This window comes from Bos grunniens, chromosome 29 (assembly GCF_055505025.1).
Source record: "Bos grunniens cultivar Pamir isolate PY7600 chromosome 29, Bosgru_T2T1.0, whole genome shotgun sequence".
Taxonomy (NCBI): Eukaryota; Metazoa; Chordata; class Mammalia; order Artiodactyla; family Bovidae; genus Bos; species Bos grunniens.
Window position 1 is genome coordinate 5764332 of NC_141193.1, and position 14371 is coordinate 5778702.

Here is a 14371-nt window from a genome sequence, read left to right on the forward strand (position 1 = left end):
GCCAGGGATGTCAGAGACCAGCCGCTGGCCAGACTTGGGACGGGGAGGCGCTTCCCCCACCCTGGGCCCCGGGTTCCCAGGGCCGGAGAAGTTGGGGATGGGACTCTTGTCATATTTCCATAGCACACTGGAGGGCCGGGCCAGGGTGGAGGAAGGATCCCAGAGTGTCTGGGGATCCCAAAGAACACGGCCGAACTAAGCAGCGCCAGCATTTGGAGAAGGGCCTCTTCCCCCACCGCCGTGGGGAAGGAAGGAAGGTTGGGGCCGCCCTCCGCCGCCGCGGGCGGGGCGGCCCAGACCCCGCCGGGGTGGGGAGGGCCGCGCGCCCAGGAAGGGGGCGGGGCGGCCGCAGTGACGCGGCGGTCGGCGGGGAGGGACCGGAGGGGTGCCGGCGGGCAGACCGGGAGGAAGGTCGGGGCCATGGGCCCGCGCTGCGCCTCCAGAGGGTCCGGCCACTGCTGGAATCCGCGGCCGGGGCTGGGGGCGCTCGGGGCTCCGACCCGCGGCCCGTAGGCCCCCGCCCGTACCGGGTGAGGGGCGTCCACCCTAGACTAGAGGTGAGCCGGGACGTTGGCGGGCGGGCCGATAGAGAGCACGGCGGGGGACGGGGACGCCGGGGAGCAGAGGGAAGTGAGGGCCTCTCGCTTGCTCAGTGGGTGCGAGGTGGGGGTACGGCGGCAGCGAAGTCGGGGCGCAGGTGGACGGAGCAGGGCTTGCAGGGCGGGGGCCCGTAGGGTACTTCTAGCCTGAGCCTGAAGAGTGATCAGCCCTGGAGGAGGATGAGGCAGCTCCATAGACGAGTGCCTGGGGGCCAGGAACGATGCGGGGAAAGGGGAGCTGGGGCCTGGGCTGCCCGTCAGGGTGGGGAAGACAGGTCTCGGGGCGGAGGTGTTATCTAGTCTTTGAAGGTAGTTTCGGGTGCGGGGGGCGGGGGGCGCCCGGGGCTGCTCCGCGGAGAGACACGCGGGGGACAAGGTTCTAAGTGGATGTCCAGGAGTGGGGGACACGGACCGACTCGGGGAAAGGGATGCAGGGGGCGGGCCCCGAGGGGCCGGTGGTGGAAGGCGGCCCGGAAGGAGGGGCCCCAGGGTTCCCAGGGGCGGGTCCCCAAAGGATGCTGTTCCGAGGGGCTTAGGACGCCGCCGCGGCCGGAGAGGCAAGGCTGGCCCGCCAGCCCGCCGGCCACCTCCCGCGGCTCCTGGGGGCCCGCGTCAGCGCGCGGTTGCCATGGCGATGGGCGGGTGGGGGGCGGGGGCTGCGCGGAAAAGAGGTCAGCGCTCAGCTTCGCGGCGGCTCCCGGCCCCCCGCGGCGCTGGCTGCAGAGCTGGGCTCGCCGCTGCCTGCCCTGTAGCGAGCTCGGGCATGGGGTCCCCGCGCCTGAGCCCCTCGGCCCGCGCGCAGGGCTCGGGGCCGCGCGCCGCCGCCCCGCACTGACGGCCGCGCGGTGCCCTGCGCCAGGAGCCGCGGAGGCCGCGCGCGGTCGGCCGAGCGCTTTCAGGATGCTCATCAAGGAGTACCACATCCTGCTGCCCATGAGCCTGGACGAGTACCAGGTGGCCCAGCTCTACATGATCCAGGTGAGGGCGGTGGCAAGTAGGAGGCCGAGGAGGGGATGGGGGCATGCTTCATGCTGGGTATCCGCAGGAGCGCGCAGGCCACACCTGGGACAAGGGGCCAGGCCCAGCTCAATCCCCCTCCAGTCCAGCCCCGGGGCTTGGGAGGGCTCAGGCCAGAGCAGAAGAGAGCCTGTCCCCAGTCGGGTGTGGGGGAGGGGTGGGGTGGTTAAGGACTGTGCGAAGAGGGACGGAAGGGCCTGGTGGTGCCTCCCCACCCTGAGTGCCCAGCCCCTGCTGAACGCTCAGCCCCCATCTGATCTCCTTTAATCCTCCTTAGAACCCGTAATCCTCTGGGGGTAGGGAGAGGAGCGCATGAGGAGGCAAGAGTTGGGGGCAGAAAGTGAGGAGGGGTCCCAGGGGGTAGAGAAAGACTAGGAGAGGTTTCCCAGAGGATGAAGGAACCTGGCCACCCCCAGCGGTCAGGGAGATGGGCTGAGGCTCAGGGCCGGAGACTGTCAGAGGAGCAGGCAGGGAACCCAGAGGGTGAGGTCTAGGCTGAGAGGAAGCAGGTAGGGAGCCAGGCTTGGGCGGAGAAGTGTGAGCCAGGGCAGGCGCCCGGGGAGGGGAGGAGGCCGGTGCCCATTCCAGAGGAGTCCCCTGAAATGTGGGACCAGAATCTGAGCAGGCAAGAGGGCTGGGATCTGGCCTCAGAGGGTTGGGCGGGCCATGTTCAAACTCCTGAGCTACATAAGGACAAGATCTTAGTGCTCTCCAACTAGGAGGGGTGTGGCAGGAGCTGGTGTTGGGGTCCTAGAAAGGCAGGGATCCCTTTTACTCTCCTGATTCTTCCAGCCTGCCCACCCTGGCGCCTTGCTGGCAGGGCATGCAGCTTGTCCCCCTTAGGAGCTTACACGGGCTCTCTCTCTACTTGAAGTACACCCCCCACCCCACCCCATATCTGCCCAGCACCCTCCTTTCCCCCCCAAGTCATCTTCAAATCAGGGTCATGTTATCTTTTCAGTGAGGCCTTTCCTGCCCATCCTATCAAAACTGCAACCCCCAACTCTATCCACCTAACCCTAGTCTATGCTTTCTTTTTACCATGGCACTTAGAACCCTCTAAGATGCTTTTTTTCTGTTTTCTGTCTACTGTGTCTCCCTCCGCTGGAGTGTACAGTTCCACAAGGGCAGGCAGGGGTCTTTACTCTGTACGTCACCAGATCCCAGTGAATATAAGCCCAGACAGTGCCTGAAATAGAGCAGACAGCAAATACTTGAATGACTGAACAAGTCTTTGCTTGCAGAACCCCAGAGGGGACTGGTCAGAGGCTATAATCCTGACCCCAGTAGCTATAAGGGAGCAGAGTGGGATTTCAGAGACCTAGAAAGGCTGGGACTCGGGCCTCAGAGCTGCGCCAGGGACCAGGCCTAACTGGGGAGCCCATCCCAGGAGCGGAGTTAGGGCTGAGCTGCCCATCCTCCTCTTGCCCTGGGCTGCAGAAAAAGAGCCGAGAGGAGTCGAGTGGTGAGGGCAGTGGCGTGGAGATCCTGGCCAACCGGCCCTACACAGATGGGCCGGGTGGCAGTGGACAGTACACGCACAAGGTATACCACGTGGGCTCCCACATCCCAGGCTGGTTCCGGGCACTGCTGCCCAAGGCTGCCCTGCAGGTGGAGGAGGAATCCTGGAATGCTTATCCCTACACCCGAACCCGGTGAGTGGGTGGGGTGGGTCAGGGGCCAGGAGGGGAAGGGCCCTGGTGGGCCCAGCAGTGACCCTCACCCCTGCCCTCTGCCCAGGTACACCTGCCCCTTTGTGGAGAAATTCTCCATTGAAATTGAGACCTATTACCTGCCCGATGGGGGGCAGCAGCCCAATGTCTTCAACCTGAGTGGAGCTGAGCGGAGACAGCGCATCTTGGGTGAGACCTACAGCCAGTAATGACCCCAAAGACCCTCTCAGACCACCTGCCACCTGGAGAGGTGGCCTCTGACAAGTCCCAGGCTCAGTTCCTGGCCTCGGCTTTCTGTGCGTGAAAAGCTGCCCTCCCAATCCCGAGGTTGGGGAGGAGTAGCAGGGGCTGGAGGGGGCTGGTGTTGCTCAGGGCTGTCGGAACCCCCCCAGATACCATCGACATCGTGCGGGATGCTGTGGCCCCAGGCGAGTACAAAGCAGAAGAGGACCCCCGGCTGTACCGCTCGGCCAAGACAGGCCGAGGACCGCTGGCTGATGACTGGGCGCGCACAGCAGCCCAGACCGGGCCCCTCATGTGCGCTTACAAGCTGTGCAAGGTCGAGTTCCGCTACTGGGGCATGCAGGCCAAGATCGAGCAGTTCATCCATGACGTCGGTGAGCACCCTGTCCTGGGCAGTTCCACTTAGCATGCACCAGGCCGCATGTTTGAGCCAGGGATGCTCCCAGTCTGCCGGGGACACAGAAACATAAAACCATCCTTTCCATTTGATAGGGTGGGTGCTGGGGCAGGGGGGAGCAGCGCAGCCTAACTGGGGTTGGGGGAGCCTGCCCTGAGGTACAGGGAAGAGTCAGAAGGGCAAGAAGCTGGCAACATAATCTCTGAGGTTCATGCCGGTTCAGACACTCAGAGATGCATCTGCTCATCCATTAAAATTCTAAGACGCCAATGTTCTGTGGGTCAAGCGAGGCTTAGAGACTCTCAGGAGGGTCACCAGCTGTAACTGGCAACACGCTGTGGAGTGCAGGCCGAAGCTGGGTGCTGTCAGAGTCCCTCCCACCCCAGCTCTGAGTTCCATCCTCCTGCTCTGGTCTCCAGCAGGCCCTAGGTCATACTCCCGTGGCTTAGCCCTGCCCCACCTCCCAGGTCTAATGCTGGGCTCCCCACAGGAAGAAGGACGGGGGCCCCCAGGGACCTGGGTTCCACTCCACCACGGACTCTCATGGAATCTCCCCTCCAGGGAGCTGCTTCCTTAATTGTCCCTTTTGTAAATGAGGAAAAGGTTGGGCCTGATAGCAAAAGCTGATATTGATCACAAGATGCCAAATCCTCTGCTAATCACTTCCCATGCAAGATATCTTTCACACCCCCCGCACCTCTCAAGGTAAAGACTATTATGATTCCACATGAGGAAATTTAGCTCAGAGAGTAATAATGCAGGCTCTTTATCCTAAATTTGGAAAAAGTCCAAAAAGCACAAATAAGATTAGGGGCCTCCCTGGAGGTCCAGTGGTTAAGACTCTGCACTTCCTACGCAGGAGGCTTGGGTTTGATCCCTGATCAGGGAACTAAGATCCCACATACCATTGAAGAAGGAAATGGCAACCCACTCCAGAATTCTTGCCTGGAGAATTCCATTGACAGAGGAGCCTGATGGGCTACAGTCCACGGGGTCACAAAGAGTCGGACACGACTGAGTGACTAACTTTCACTTTCAATTTCACCATGTGGTACAGCCAAAAAAAAGCAACTGAAAATCACCCACATATAACCATTATTAAGATTCTAATGCATTTCCTTCCAAAAGTTTATAATTCAATCATTATTACTTTATTTCCTAGATACTGAGGTTTCTAACTTTACTCCTCTGCTTAAGATGAAAATATCCCAGAATGGGTATCGTGTTTTTGCTTCATTAAGTGCCAACACTTCCATTAACTATTAACACCTTCATTAACCATCAACAATTTCATTAACTGTTAACGCCTTAATTGTTGACTCCTCTGATGAAGTCAGCAGGAAGCCAGCTGAAAGATCAAGAACAAACATTGCTCCCAGCTTCCTGGGGTGTCGGGGTGAGCTCAGAGCTAAGAGTTGGGGTGTCTGGAGGGACAAAAGAGGCTGTGGGCAGGGAGGTAGGTAGGACAGGAAGAAAAATGCCCCACTTCCCACTGCCATCGCCTGGACAGCACTCACCCTTCCCTACTTTGCAGCTCTGGGTGGGTGGTGTGCCTAAGGGAGCCATTACCCGAATTCAAGGGAATTCAAGGGCTTGGTATGCAGGGCAGGGACACAGGGGGTGGGGAGGGCACGGCTTTGATGTCTGGGCACCTACAGGTCTGCGCCGGGTGATGCTGCGGGCCCACCGACAGGCCTGGTGCTGGCAGGACGAGTGGACAGAGCTGAGCATGGCTGACATCCGGGCACTAGAGGAGGAGACTGCCCGCATGCTGGCACAGCGCATGGCCAAGTGCAACACAGGCAGCGAGGGCCCCGAGGCCCAGCCCCCAGGGAAGCCGAGCTCTGAGGCCCGGGCCGGGGCCAGCCACGCCGGCACCCCCGATGGGCCCGAGGCCCCCCCAGGCCCCGATGCCTCCCCCGATGCCAGCTTCAGCAAGCAGTGGTCTTCATCCTCCCGTTCCTCCTACTCATCCCAGCATGGGGGTGAGGCTGGGGCATGGGGACCGGTGGTGGGGTGTCGGGGAGCACGGCCCTTGGCCGGACGCCCAGGCTGAGGCCCGCGTGGCCCTGCAGGGGGCGTGTCTCCCCAGACTTTGTCTGAGTGGCGCATGCAGAACATCGCCCGGGACTCTGAGAACAGCTCCGAGGAGGAGTTCTTTGATGCCCACGGTCAGCACCCCAGCCCTGCCGGGGGCGGGGGGGCCCTGAGCAGTGCCTACCGCCCCATGACACAGTCCCTGGTCCCTTCAGAAGGCTTCTCGGACAGTGACGAGGTCTTCCCCAAGGAGATGACCAAGTGGAACTCCAACGACTTCATCGACGCCTTTGCCTCCCCCATGGAGGCTGAGGGGACACCAGGTAAAGGTACCCTATCCCGTCACCGGCCACCCGCACCCCCTAAGTGGTGGGGACTCAGGGAACTACTCATTCCTAAACGTAACGGGGACTAAGATGAATGTCAACCCAGAAAGGGTGCTCTTTAAATACACAGATGAATGATGAGTGGATAATGGGTGGATGGGTGGATGGATGGTTGGAATGTAAAAAGACAGAACAAAGAATGGAGGAATTCATTTGGAGGCCGGGAAGTCTTCATACAGGAAGTATAGATTTTGAAGGATTAGACCAGCTGTGTCCAAAAGAACTTTCTGAGATGCTGGAAAGGTACTCGTCACTAGCCACATGTGACTCTCAAGTTGTTGAAATGTGGTGAGTGTGACTGGGGACCTAAATTTTGCACAGTAATTTAATTCACTTCAACTTAAACAGGCACATGTGGCTCGTGGCTACCACATGGGACAGGGCAGGATCGGAAGGAATCTTCCAGGCAAACGGGCATTGTGGGGAGAGGTGTCTCTGGGAACAGCAGGGACTGGCTGGCCTGTGCTAAGGTCTAGAAGTGTGAAATGACCTGGGGGAGTCGGGTGAGAGGGGCACGTCTGAGGGAGATGGGGGCAGGGGGTAGTGCCCAGGCAGACAGCGAGCGGGGGCACCTGAAGTGCCAGGTGAGGGCATCCCCACAGAGCCCTCAGTCTCTCTCCCTGGCTCTCCCCCTCCCATAGACCCTGGAACTGAGGGCACCAAAGACCTGGGGGACGGGGCCCGGGCACCCAGGGACTCGGAAGTGAGTATGGCCGGCCACCCCGAGCCTTAGTTCTGCCTGGCCACCCACCAGCCACCGCTCTGACGTCACACTGTGCCCCCTGCAGGGCCCAGATGGAGACAGCGCTGGGGAGCTGGGGGCGGAGACGTGCGAGGTCCACGCCCTCTTCCTCGTCCTGCACAGTGGCAGCATCCTAGACTCGGGCCCGGGAGATGCCGACTCCAAGCGGGCGGACGTGCAGACACTGAGCCTAGCCTTCGAGGCCGTCACCCGCGTCCACTTTCCCGAGGCCCTGGGCCACGTGGCGCTGCGCCTGGTGCCCTGCCCACCCATCTGCGCGGCTGCTTATGCCCTCGTCTCCAAGTACTGGTCTAGGGGGTGGAAAGCGGGGGTGGACACACAGGGTCCCCGAGGTGTGGACAGCCACCTGGAGGCTCCTGGAACCAGAGAGGCCCCCATGGGGCGGGGCGGTGGGGGGAGAGGCCAGGAAGTCAGACACCTGGGCCAGTCACCCGCCCAGCTGTCCTCAGTTTCTAGTCTATGGCTCCATCACAGAGCCCTCTAGGATACTGGTGGACCCCACAAAGCCCCCGTGGTGCTGGGACTTGCTAACAGGTCAGGGGGACTTCGAGGGGGCAGGGGTAGGCCTGGAGGCCCCGCCCATTCATTCCGCCCCTCCTCCTGCAGCCTGAGCCCCTACAGCCATGATGGTGACAGCCTGTCCCGCTCCCAGGACCACATTCCCCTGGCCGCCCTGCCGCTGCTGGCCACCTCATCATCCCGATACCAGGGCGCCGTGGCCACAGTCATCGCCCGCACCAACCAGGCCTATGCGGCCTTCCTGCGCTCCTCTGAGGGCGCCGGCTTCTGCGGGCAGGTCAGGGGTTAGGGGTTGTCTGGGGGGAACTTGCCGGCTGAGCCTCCCCCACCCTCCTGCCCCTGCTGCAGCCCCTCCTGACCACGCTGCCCTCTCCCCCAGGTGGTGCTGATCGGGGACGGCGTCGGCGGAATCCTGGGCTTTGATGCGCTCTGCCACAGTGCCAGTGTGGGCACTGGGAGCCGGAGCAGCAGCCGCCGTGGAAGTATGGTTAGTGTGGCTGGACCCGCCTCCACCGGAGGAGCCGGGGTGGCGGGGAGACTCCCCTGCTCTAGTTCTCTGCCCCAGGAATCTGACCTCTCTCCAGCCTGTTCCTTGCTGCCTCTGTCCATCCCCTCTGGGGCTCTGCTTGCTGGCTCTAAGTCCCTGCCCAACCCCCATGCCTCCTTCCTCACTTCCAAATAAGTAGAAATCAATTGTCTCCAGTCCTAAGGATGTTTCTGTCTCCTGCTTCTTCTAGAACAATGAGCTGCTCTCCCCGGAGGCAGGCCCAATGCGGGATCCCCTGGCAGAGGGGGCTGAGGGGCTGGGCCGGGCCAGCCCAGAACCCTCTGCCCTGCCCACCCAGCGCACCCCCAGCGACATGGCTGGTCCCGAGCCCGAGGGCTCTCAAAACAGGTGACATTCCCACCCCATCAACCCCAAACTGGGCTTGTGCTGGGCTGCAGAGGTGGCAGCGCTGACAGCCACCTCCGCACGCAGCCTGCAGGCAGCCCCCCCAGCCACCTCCTCCGGGGAGCCCCGGCGGGCGAGCACAGCCTCCTGCCCACCCACTGCCACCTCTGAGGCTCCCGACAGTGCCCCCTGTGCCGCCCGCCTTGACTTCAAGGTCTCCGGCTTCTTCCTCTTTGGCTCCCCGCTTGGCCTGGTGTTGGCTCTGCGCAAAACCGTGATGCCCACGTTGGAGGGTGAGCCCTTGGGGTGCAAGTGGGGGGCACGCCTCCTCCTCCATCTGCCCCTCCCCTTAGCTCCTCCAACCTCTCCCTCTCACCGGAAATTCGAGCATTTATGCCATTCCCCACTGTAAAAATTAAGTTTCTTGGCTAGAGAGGGGGAACCTGAGGCCCAGAAAGAAGGGACTTGCCAGGGCCACGTTTCCCAGCATGCACCAGGAGGAACTCGTACGCCCAGATGCCCTTCCTGAGAAGGGGTCCAACAGGCCTAGGGAACGCTTCATCCCGAGCATCAGCAAATCGAAGGCTGTGATCCCTTGTTAGCCAAGAGACCTGTCTCACTTTTAAGCAGGACCCCGGGGACCTCCCAGGGAGTACAGTCTGGGAAGCGCTGTTTCAGTGTCACCCAGCATGTCAGGGAGCTGCTCCCCACCACCCCTACCTCCCAGAATGCCCAGCTGAACCCCCTCTCTCCTTTATCTTCTGGGTACCAGTGGCCCAGATGCGGCCAGCCTGCGAGCAGATCTACAACCTCTTCCATGCAGCCGACCCCTGTGCCTCCCGCCTTGAGCCCCTGCTGGCCCCCAAGTTCCAGGCCATCGCTCCCCTGGCGGTGCCCCGCTACCAGAAGTTCCCTCTGGGAGATGGCTCATCTCTGCTGCTGGGTATGCACCCAACCAAAATACAGGGAAGAGGAGGAGAAGGGCCCCAACAGTGAGCGATGCAGATAGGCCCCCCCCAACCAAGAGGCAGTTCCCGCATCATTGGTACTCTCTCAGGTCACCACTCCCAGGACCAGGAGCCGTCCCCTGGCCCCTTGGGCAGTCTGGATCCCCAAGACCCTCTGCCCAGAAGCTGGGGGCAGTGGTGGTAACTGGACTAAAGAAGAGAGGCAGTGACGTCGAAAGCAGCCACTCGCCACTGGGGCGGGGGTGAAGGGGTGCGGTATCCGTGTCTAGGGATGCACTGTGTCTCCATGGGCACTTGAGGTCACGTCCTGATGTGGGTTGTGTACACATGCATTTAAGTGAGTACCCATCTGGCCCCATGAGACAAGCGGGCCTGAATTGGAGTGATGGTGGCAGGCATTCTGGCAGGAATGCTGCTAACGGGAGAATGCCCCCACCTTTCACATCCACCCACATGTTGGGGCAATTCAGCCTCAGCCAAGACCTGACCAGGGAAGGCTGGCAGTGGAGATGGGGGAGATGTGGGGCGAAGCAGTCCTGGAACCCCAGTAGAAAGACAGGAGGGTGGCCTGGCCCAGCCCACCACTGAGGCTGCCCTCCACCCACAGCCGACACTCTGCAGACCCACTCAGGCCTCTTTCTGGAGGAGCTGGAGATGTTGGTGCCCTCAACACCCACGTCTGCCAGTGGTGCTTTCTGGAAGGGCAATGAGTTGGGCGGTGACCCGCCAGCCCAGCCAACTGCCCCCAGCACCACTAGTGAAGTGGTTAAGAGTAAGTCAGGCCAGCCACCCCGCCTGGGGGTGAGGGGCAGTGGTGGGGGTGCGGATACTTGTTCCACCGCTGAAGCCCAGCAGAAACACCCTTGCCCCAGAGCCTTTGCTCTGGAACGAGGGGGCCCCGGCACCCAACTCTGGACTCGGCAAAGAGCAGGGCTGGTGGAAGAGAGGGAGGGAAGAGCCCTAGAGGCCAGACAGGTGGGCCTGGGGTGAGAGGCCACCCCTGACTCACTGCCCACCGCGGCCAAGCAGTCCTGGAGCGCTGGTGGGGGACCAAGAGGATTGACTACTCGCTGTACTGCCCGGAGGCGCTCACCGCCTTCCCCACCGTCACGCTGCCCCACCTCTTCCACGCCAGCTACTGGGAATCGGCCGACGTGGTGGCCTTCATCCTGCGACAGGTGGGCCCAGGGATGCGGGGTGGGGGGCGGGGTGCGGTGGGGAAGCAGGCAAGGATAGGGAGCCGGAGCTGGGGGAGGGGCAACCCCAGAGACTCTTCCCCCGCCCCCCCCCCCACCCCCCGCTTCATGTGGCCTCGCTGGGGCCCATTCCCCGCAGGTGATCGAGAAGGAGCGGCCACACCTGACCGAGTGCGAGGAGCCGTCCATCTACAGCCCGGCCTTCCCCAGGGAGAAGTGGCAGCGCAAACGCACCCAAGTCAAGATTCGGGTACGTGCCCTGCCGCTAGGGACCTCAAGTCTCCCTGGGATCTCCGCCCCTAAACCCCTCTCAGGTTCCACCTCCTCCTGCCTCGGCCCCGCCCCAGGTACCACCAAGTCTCCTCCCCTCCCTCTTCCCCGCCCCCTCCGCCAAGTCAGGTTGGCGCTCGTCTCGCCCCTCTCAGCCTCTGCACAGGGTCTATATTGCCTCCGCCCCTTGGAACCGCAGTCCGCACAGAGGACCCCCAGGACCTCTGATCGGGGTCAGCAGAAGCGCCCACCCATCGGGCCTCGCCCCTCTCTCGGAGCGAGCTGGCCCGCCTCCTCCAGGCAGCGCGCACACACGTCTGGGCGCGGGTCCCCCTCACCAGCTCTTCCCGCCTCCCTGTCATCTCCTGGCCGTGGGCTCACACTGTCTCCTCCCGCCAGAACGTCACCTCCAACCACCGGGCGAGCGACACGGTGGTGTGCGAGGGCCGCCCCCAGGTGCTGAATGGGCGCTTCATGTATGGACCCTTGGATGTGGTCACGCTCACGGGAGAGAAGGTTAGGACACAGAGGCCTCAGTCCCATGTAGACCAGCCCCCTCCTCGGGCTGACCTGGCCCTAAGCGGGAGCTCCCTGGTCCCGCCTCCTGTTCCCTGGACAGCTCCGGGTCCTGGCAGGTTGAGCCCCCAACCCCGTCCTCCTTCCCCCGCCTCAGCCTCAGCCCTCTTCCGCTCAGCTCCACGCCGCTCAGGGGTTCCCCCCTCCCCCCTCCCTCCGCTCCGCTCAGGGGGACCCTCTGACCCTCTCTCCCTGCTAGGTGGACATCTACATCATGACGCAGCCACTGTCGGGCAAGTGGATCCACTTTGGCACCGAGGTCACCAACAGCTCTGGCCGTCTCACCTTCCCGGTGCCCCTGGAGCGTGCGCTGGGCGTCGGCGTTTACCCGGTGCGCATGGTGGTCAGGTGAGCGTGGTGCGGGCCCGGCCTCTGCGGGGCGGGGCTCCCGTGGGCCCCGCCCCCACGCCGCTCACACAGCAACCCACCCCCACCCCCGCCCGGGCCGTAGGGGCGACCACACCTACGCCGAATGCTGCCTAACGGTGGTGGCCCGCGGCACTGAGGCCGTGGTCTTCAGCATCGACGGCTCCTTCACCGCCAGTGTGTCCATCATGGGCAGCGACCCCAAGGTGCGCGCCGGCGCCGTGGACGTGGTCAGGTAGGAGCGGCTGCCCCTTCTCTTCCCCGCTCGCTGTGAGGACTGGTCCCCACTCCTGGTGCGCGGGGCTGACCGCCGCCCCTCCCTGCAGACACTGGCAGGACGCGGGCTACCTGATCGTGTACGTGACGGGCCGTCCTGATATGCAGAAGCACCGCGTGGTGGCCTGGCTGTCGCAGCACAACTTCCCCCACGGCGTCGTCTCCTTCTGCGATGGTCTCACTCACGACCCACTGCGTCAGAAGGCGATGTTCCTGCAGAGCCTGGTGCAGGAGGTGTGGTGGTTGGGGAGGGCCCCCGAACCCCGTGATTGCCCCGAGAGGAGGCCCGTTTGTTCCCACCCGTATGGCCCTGGCTCCCAGCCTAACAGACCGCACATCCCCGCAAGGGTCTCTAGAGTCCTTGGGGCCAACTAGGGAGATCCGGCTAGTCCCACCCCCCAGCCAGACCTGGTGATGGAGACTAAGCGGCTCCGCCCCTAACCCTTCAGCACTGAACGCCCACCAAACCCCACCCTCTGTCTCCCGCCCCACTCCCTCTCCCCCGTCCCTGGGCTCCTGATTGGCCTCTCCGGCCACAGGTGGAACTGAACTTCGTGGCCGCCTACGGGTCCCCCAAAGACGTGGCCGTGTATGCGGCGCTGGGCCTGCCCCCAAGCCAGACCTACATCGTGGGCCGTGCCGTGAGGAAGCTGCAGGCGCAGTGCCAGGTGAGGGCCGAGTGAAGGTGGGGCTGCAAGCCAGTTGGAACATGGGAGCCTGAGGCTGTGCCGTGAGGACCACTCATGCGTTAAGAAGCACCTAGGAGGGAGGCTGTGAACAGGCTGGCCGGCTTTGGGGAACTTGGGCTTCTCCTAGGATCTGGGAGGTCACGAGCAGCTGGAAGCTGCTGGACAGGCCAGAACGGGTAACTCAAGCTGGAGTATGAGCAAGACCTTGGGTGCTCGTTCCACGCTGGCATGGTTCTGGGCACAAGCCTTGACCTTTCTGAGCCTCACTTTCCTGTCTGTAGAATGGATCTCCGCAGCTGTCACGAAAAGCCCGTGATTTACTGCCTGTCAGCGAGCACTGGGCTGGGCACAAAGCAAGTGCTTGCTAAACGTTAGCTGCTGTTACTTCCCTCCAAAACCCCATTTTACAGATGAGGAAACTCAGGACGAGGCCCAGAGAGGGGCAGGCTCCCCGGCGGGGTTTGGTCAGGCTGTGCCAGCCTGGTACTGCAGCCAGCACTGCCCAGAGCCTGGGAAGGGCAGGTGAGGGCAGTGTGTGGGCCCGAGACCAGCCATCCCCTCACCCTGCCCACCTCTGCCCGCAGTTCCTGTCCGATGGCTACGTGGCCCACCTGGGCCAGCTGGAGGCCGGCTCCCACCCTCATGCCACTTCGGGACCCTCAAGGGCCGCCCTGGCCAAGAGCAGCTATGGTGGGGCTGCCCCTGTGGACTTCCTTCGGAAGCAGAGCCAGCTGCTCCGCTCGAGGGGCCCCAGCCAGGCGGAGCGGGAGGGCCCTGGGACGCCGCCCACCACCCTGGCGCGGGGCAAGGCGCGGAGCATCAGCCTCAAGCTGGACAGCGAAGAGTGAGGCTCCAACTGTGGCTGGACTTGGGTTATTTATTCATGCACTCGAAGAGCCCCAGTGGAAGGCTGGGCCCCTGGCCCCATGGCTGGCCTGCATCTGTTTGCCCTCAGGGATAGTTCCCTTTCATGCTGGGGGACCCAGCCCTGGGGGCTGGAGGAGGGAGCAGCAAGGGTCCAGAGGCTTTTCCAGCGTGTGTAACTCCACGGAAATAAACACCGCCTGCATCCCGCCTGACTGCCCACCGGCGTGGCATCACAGGGCAGCCCAGCTCACAGTTTCTAGTTCAACAGAGATGCTGAAGGGCAAAGAGGAGCCGGGATGTGCCCGGGGTCAGACAGCAGGTCAGAGGGCAGGGCCAAGATTGGGACCTGGAGAGCCAGCCTCCTTCCCCTCCCCACCTGGGCTGGCCTTTCAGTTACCAGGGGCTCAGACTTGGCTTCTCACTGGAACCACTGCCTGCATGAGCTGAGACCGTAAGATTGGGGGTTGGGAGGGGGGCGATGGGGAGGGCTGCGCCGGGAGCCCACCTCACCCAGGCAGTAAGCCTCCTGGCTTGCACTTGCTTCGTCTCCCCCTTAAGACTGAAGGCTCCCAGGCACCTCGGCCTTGGCCACCAAGAAACACTTCCCTTGTGACAGAGACCATCCTCGTTTCTCTGT

At 62.8% G+C, this 14371-nt stretch overlaps 1 protein-coding gene across 9 annotated transcripts; it reads left to right on the forward strand.

Moving 5' to 3' along the window:
* The first annotated feature begins 381 nt into the window (after nt 1–381).
* Nucleotides 382–13943, forward strand: PITPNM1 (phosphatidylinositol transfer protein membrane associated 1). Of its 9 annotated transcripts, XM_086385393.1 has the most exons (25): nt 382–557; nt 1459–1577; nt 3057–3271; nt 3357–3478; nt 3682–3906; nt 5588–5914; nt 6005–6100; nt 6182–6289; nt 6994–7055; nt 7141–7397; nt 7722–7911; nt 8014–8121; nt 8372–8529; nt 8614–8819; nt 9299–9469; nt 10102–10266; nt 10524–10672; nt 10830–10940; nt 11116–11193; nt 11360–11476; nt 11736–11884; nt 11988–12137; nt 12229–12412; nt 12718–12846; nt 13452–13943. In XM_086385393.1, exons 2-25 carry the CDS (start codon nt 1500–1502, stop codon nt 13713–13715), a joined length of 3819 nt encoding a protein of 1272 aa, XP_086241519.1. In that variant the 5' UTR covers nt 382–557; nt 1459–1499; the 3' UTR covers nt 13716–13943. The 9 variants fall into 9 exon arrangements, 8 of the variants coding, with proteins under 8 accessions (XP_086241519.1, XP_086241511.1, XP_086241513.1 ...); XR_015158023.1 differs by having other exon boundaries at nt 6182–6295; nt 11116–11476; XM_086385385.1 differs by lacking the exon at nt 11116–11193 and having other exon boundaries at nt 6182–6295.
* The last annotated feature ends 428 nt before the right edge of the window (nt 13944–14371 follow it).

Coding starts and splice junctions, on each gene's coding strand:
- PITPNM1 (XM_086385393.1), top strand. CDS start 1,500: ATGCTCATCAAGGAGTACCACATCCTGCTGCCCATGAGCCTGGACGAG. Junction 10,673..10,829: donor TGGCCTTCATCCTGCGACAG/GTGGGCCCAGGG, acceptor CATTCCCCGCAG/GTGATCGAGAAGGAGCGGCC. Junction 11,194..11,359: donor CCCCAGGACCTCTGATCGGG/GTCAGCAGAAGC, acceptor TCCTCCCGCCAG/AACGTCACCTCCAACCACCG.